General features: G+C 35.9%; 1 protein-coding gene across 1 annotated transcript in view; it reads right to left on the reverse strand.

Annotated features, from left to right (window-relative positions):
* The window catches only part of LOC113541395 (transmembrane protein 164), a 31,976-nt gene extending 28,812 nt beyond the window's left edge, over positions 1-3,164 (reverse strand). The window contains exon 1 of the mRNA XM_034311356.2: positions 2,007-3,164. Coding sequence (XP_034167247.1) covers positions 2,007-2,444 — 438 coding nt within the window. The 5' untranslated portion in view covers positions 2,445-3,164. The remainder of the gene's footprint in view (positions 1-2,006) is intronic.
* Between the last annotated feature and the right edge of the window lie 3,112 nt (positions 3,165-6,276).

Here is a 6,276-nt window from a genome sequence, read left to right on the forward strand (position 1 = left end):
AGTCTTTATCGTAACTTAATGCAGACGCGTCCACGTGTGACGCACAACCGCTAACGTTTCACGGAATTAAAAAAAAAAATACAACACCAACCAACAAATTAGCTCCACAATCACTAAACATATAAATATATAAATATATTTAAGTTAATGTTTCAGGGCGGAGTTTAATTTTTCTGCTCCGCTCCTTTTTAGATAAAATCGTCTGATAAATGAGTAAATTTTCTTGTAGCGTTCAGCGTTTCATCGTTTATCGAATTACATTTTTTTTCTCACTTTAGCTTTTTTAGGATTCTTTTATTATTCACCTTTTTTTTACGTTGCTTTCAAATTAGTTTAATATTTGTACTTTTACTCTATTTTAAAACACTTTATTTTATTGTATATTTTAATTATATTTTCTATTGCTATTCTTTTCTTCTTTCTATCACTGCTATTATTTATTTTACTATTTTAATTTTTTTATTTTAACCTCATGCTGAAAAGCACTGAGTTGTATAAAATGTGCTATAGAAATAAAATTTATTATTATTATTGTTCTGTATAATTTTTATTTGCCTTTTGTTTGATTATGTTTCACACTATATAAATAATTTAGCACTTGTTATTTTTATTATTACTTTATTTTACAATATTAACCTTGAGTTGTATGAATTATTTATATTTTATTATATTTTATTAAAAACACACATCCTGCATCACAGTGACCACATGGCTTTGTTATTGTTTTCTTCTTTCTGTCACTTTATTACATTATTATTACACTATTTTACCATTTATTATTTATATTTTTTTACTCTACTTTTTTTTGCTATTCTTGTAGTATGGAGTGCTATATAAACAAACTTTATTTTTATTTTAATTTTAATTACAGTATAATTATCAGCATATTTTTCTATATTTTTTTACTCTGTTTTATTACTTTTCTGTTTTTTTACTTCATTCTGTAAAGCACTGAAAGAGATGTATGAAGTAATAATAACATTATTATTATAATTATTATTATTATTATTATTAAAATCCACGCATCTCTCACCTGTATCATGGGGACATATTAACTTATTTTATTATTTTATTTTTTAAATTCACACTGTAAAACTCTTGTAGGAAATAACAACAACAATTAACTAATTATTATTAGTCTATTTTATTTTTAGTTCTTCTTCTTATTATTATTATTATCCTATTTTACTTTATTAACCTTGAGATGTATGATAAATATATATATATTAGTTTTCGTTGTTGTTGTTTGAACCTTCTCACCTGTATCACGGTGACCACGTGACACTGTTATTGTTTACTAATTGTTTGTGTTATTGTTTGTAATTGTTTACTATTGTTATTCTCTCTAATTATTATTATTATTATTATCAGTAGTAGTAATAGTAGTATTCTGACTATTATGTATATATAGTTTTTTGTTTTAAACTCCTCACCTGTATGACGTGACTGACCACGTGACACTGTTATTGTTTGTAATTGTTTACTATTGTATATTCTTTCTAATTATTATTATTAGTAGTAGTAGCATTAGCATTATTATTATTCTGAGTATGATGTATGTACAGTATTGTGTTAATCTCCTCACCTGTATCGCGGTGACCACGTGACATTGTTACTGTTTACTATTGTTATTCTTTCTAATTATTATTATTATTATTATTATGAGTTTGATGTATGTATATTATTGTTTGAACCGCCTCACCTGTATCGCGGTGACCACGTGACACTGTTATTATTTACTATTGTTATTCTTTCTAATTATTATTATTATTATTAGTAGTAGTAGTAGTAGTATTATTATTATTCTGACTATGATGTGTGTATAGTGCTGTTTGAACCTCCTCACCTGTATCATGGTGACCACGTGACACTGCTATTGTTTACTGTTTATTGTTATTGTTTCTAATTATCATTAGTAGTAGTATGAGTATTGTTAGTATTATTATTATTATTATTATTATTATTCTGAGTATGATGTGTGTACAGTGTTGTTTGAATCTCCTCACCTGTATCATAGTGACCACGTGACAGGGGTTCAGCAGGTAGATGACGGTCCTGGTGGCGAACTTGAAGCCCACCTCCACCCCGAAGGTGATGCAGAGCGCGGCGAGCAGCAGGTTCTTGCCCAGACTGTCCTCTTTGTGGCGGCGCGTGTCCCTCACGGCCTCCCGGTGCGCCCTCGAGACGCTGATGTGGCGCGCGGACACGATCACCTCGGCCACGGAGAGCAGCACGAACACCAGGCTCTCGCACGCGCGCTGGCGCGGCGGCAGGAAGGCGGCGCACTCGGGCCCTCCGTTCCCCTCGAACCGGGGATCCACTCCGCCGTACATCCAGTCCAGCAGGCTGTACATGCTGTAGCGGGACATGTTCCTCTTCTCGTGCTGGAACAGGTACGAACACGACGGGATGAACGACAGGACGCCGACTTCGTGACGGAACATGAACTGCGGTGGGGTTCTGTCCGGTGTTCCGGGTGCGCGAGCGGCGAGTAGCAGGGGAGAGGTGGAGAGATGGACAGATAGACACACACACACACACACACAGAGACAGACAGACAGATAGATAGAGAGATAGCTAAGCTAGCTTGCTAGCTAACAAGCTAGGTTAACCGTTACTCCAAGCCGGAAAGCTGTGCGCTCTCTTCATCCATCCGACCGAGGTCTCTTGTTTGGATTTACGACATCACGACGCGACCCGATACCGTCGCTGCTGTCGTCGCTGTCTGTCGCCTGTCGTCTGTCTGTCGTCTTCTGCTTCTGCACGCGCGCAAACAAAACGCCCTAAACTAGCGTCCTGGCCTTAATGCACTCTGAAATAAACATCTAAACCTCCCCAAGAACCCTGATAGATCTCCACCCTGCCTTGCAGATCTTACAGAGATGTGTGCAACACCACCCCCAGCACACACTCACACACACTCTCTCACACACACACACACACTATCTCTCTCTCTCTCACACACACACTCACACACACTGAGCAATGAACACACACCTATGCCAGAGCTGTAAATAAAACAGACGACGTCACGAGCTGAAATTCGGTGAGATGACTACGCGATGGTGTGTGTGTGTGTCTGGTGTGTGTGTGTGTGTGTGTGCACGGTCCGGTCTTCTTTGCACCCCCTCAGCCAGCAGATCCACAAACCCATTTCCACTTGCATTATTCTCGCCCCCACCCACCCAGCACAACGCAAAGCCACGCCCCCCTCGCACGATGATTGGCTGATACAGCAGAACCGGATCAGCGGATCGGATCAGCTGCTCACAGCGAGTGGCCACGCCCACTTCTGCACCCGCCTTACTGTTAACGCTTTGATCGCCGCCACAATGTTGTGACCTTCACTGCTTTTCTTTGGGGCTTGAATTTTAGTAAGCAGCAGTCAGGAAGTAGGTACATAAGTAAATAATGACGTAGGGAAGGGAGGAGGAAGTAGGTACAGACATACACAACTAAATAAATTAATAGAAAGGAAGGAAGGAAGGAGGTAAGAAGGATGTAGGTAAGTAAGTAAGTAAGGAAGTAAGGATATAGTAATTAGGAAGGCTGGAAAGTAGGAAGTAAGTAGGTACATAAGAAAGTAAGAAGTATGCAAGGAAGGAAAGAAGTATGTAAGTAAGAAATTAGCTACAACGTATGTAGGTAATTAAATAAGTAAGTAGATACATAATTAAGTAAGAAGTTTGTAAGGAAAGAAGTAGGTAAGAAGTATGTAGCTAAGTAAGTAAGGATATAGTAATTAGGAAGGATGGAAAGTAGGATGTTATAAAGTAAGTAGGTACATAAGTAAGTAAGAAAGTAGGGAAGGGAGGAAGTAAGTAGTTACGGATGTACGCAACTAAATAAATAAATAGGAAGGAAGGAAGGAAGTAGGTAAGAAGTATGTAGGTAAGGAAGGAAGTGTGTAAGGATATAGCATTTAGGAAGTATGTAAGTCAGTAAGTAAGTAAGGATATAGTAATTAGAAAGGATGGAAGGAAGGAAGTAGGTAAGAATTAAGTAAGTAAAGAAGGAAGGTTATAGTAATTAGGAAGGATGGAAGGCAGGAAGTAAATAAGTAGGTACATAATTAAGTAAGTAAGGAAGGAAGGAAGGATGGAAATATGTACATAAGAAAGTATTGAAGTAGGGAAGGGAAGAAGTAAGTAGGTACGGATGTACGCAACTAAATAAATAAATAGAAAGGAAGGAAGGAAGTAGGAAGTAAGTGTGTAAGGATATAGCATTTAGGAAGTATGTAAGTCAGTAAGTAAGGATATAGTAATTAGAAAGGATGGAATGAAGGAAGTAGGTAAGAATTAAGTAAGTAAATAAATAGTGAGAAAGGATGTAGGTAAGTAAGTAAGTAAGGAAGTAAGGATATAGTAATTAGGAAGGATGGAAAGTAGGAAGTAAGTAGGTACATAAGTAAGTAAGAAGTATGCAAGGAAGGAAAGAAGTATGTAAGTAAGAAATTAGCTACAACATATGTAGGTAGGTAAGTAAGTAAGTAGGTAAGTAAGGATATAGTAATAAGGAAGGATGGAAAGTAGGAAGTAATTAAATAAGTAGGTACATAATTGAGTAAAGAAGTACGGAAGGGAAGAAGTATGTAGGTACAGATGTACGCAACTAAATAAATAAATAGGAAGGAAGGAAGTAGGTAAGAAGTACGTAGGTAAGCAAGGAAGGAAGGTTATAGTAATTAGGAAGGATGGAAGGCAGGAAGTAAATAAGTAGGTACATAATTAAGTAAGAAGTATGTAAGGAAGGAAGTAAGTAAGGATATAGTAATTAGGAAGGATGGAAATATGTACATAAGAAAGTATTGAAGTAGGGAAGGGAAGAAATAAGTAGGTACGGATGTACGCAACTAAATAAATAAATAGGAAGGAAGTAGGTAAGAAGTATGTAGGTAAGGAAGTAAGTATGTAAGGATATAGCATTTAGGAAGTATGTAAGTCAGTAAGTAAGTAAGTAAGGATATAGTAATTAGAAAGGATGGAATGAAGGAAATATGTAAGTAAGTAAGGAAGTAAGTAAGAAGTATGGAAGAAAGGAGGAAGTAAATGGTAAGTAAGTAGGTACAGTTGTATGCCAGTAAGTAAATAAATAGGAAGGAAAGAAGGAAGTAGGTAAGAAGCATGTTGGTAAGTAAGTAAGTAAGGATATAGTAATTAGAAAGGCTGGAAAGTAGGAAGTAAGTAGGTACATAATTAAGTAAGAAGTATGTAAGGAAGGAAGTATGTAAGGAAGGAAGTAGGTAAGAAGCTTGTCGGTAAGTAAGTAAGTAAGGATAGAGTAATTAGGAAGGACAGAAAGTAAGTAAGTATAAGTAAGGAAGGAAGTATGTAAGTAAATAGCTATGTTATGAGCTAAGTTCATAGCAAGTAAGTAAATAAGAAGTGTGTGAGGAAAGAAGGACATAAATAGTAAGCAAGAAAGTAGCTAAGAAGTATGTATTATGTAAATAAGTAAGCAAGTAAGTAAATAAGAGTATAGTAATTACGAAGAATGGAAGGTAGGAAGTAGCAAGTAAGTAAGCAAGTAGGAAGTAGGTACAATGTAAGGAAGTAAGTAAATAGTAAGGAAAGAAGTAAGTATGCAAGAATGAAAGCAGGCAAGGAGGTAAGTTGTAAGTAAGTAAGTAGGTAAGAAGTGCGTATGGAAGGAGGGAAGGAAGTAGGTACATATAAAGGAAGTAAGTAAATAATAAAGAACGAAGGAAGAATGTCAGTAGGTAAGTAGTAATTAAGTAAATAAATAAGTAAATAGGAAGGAAGGAAGGAAGTAGGTATGTAAGGAAAGAAGTAGCTAAGAAGAATGTAGGTAGCTAAGTAAGTAAGGATTTAGGAAATAGGAAGGACAGAAGGTAGGAAGTAAGTAAGTAAATAAGTATGTAAGTTTATAGGTAAGTAACAGGTATGGTAGGAAGGAAGGAAGAAAGGAAGTAGGTACGTAGTAAGTAAGTAAGTAAGTAAGAAGGATATAGTAAGTAGGAAGGAAGGTAGGAAGGAAGAAAATAAGTAGGTATACAAGTAAGTAAGAAGTATGGAAGGAAGGAAGGAAGTAGTAAGTAAGCAAATAGATAAGTAAGTAGTAAGGAAGTAAATAGGAAGGAAGGAAGGAAGTAAGGAAGTAGTAAGTGATGAAAGAGCTGCTTTTAAAAACTACACATATTTGCTCAATGCAGAATTCACAGAATTTACAAAAAAAATCACAATACAGAAATAATGATGTAAACTTGTTACTACTGAAAACCTCATGTTTCATGTAACTTCCAACCTTCAGTTC

The sequence above is a fragment of the Pangasianodon hypophthalmus genome, chromosome 15 (genome assembly GCF_027358585.1).
Source record: "Pangasianodon hypophthalmus isolate fPanHyp1 chromosome 15, fPanHyp1.pri, whole genome shotgun sequence".
Classification (NCBI taxonomy): Eukaryota; Metazoa; Chordata; class Actinopteri; order Siluriformes; family Pangasiidae; genus Pangasianodon; species Pangasianodon hypophthalmus.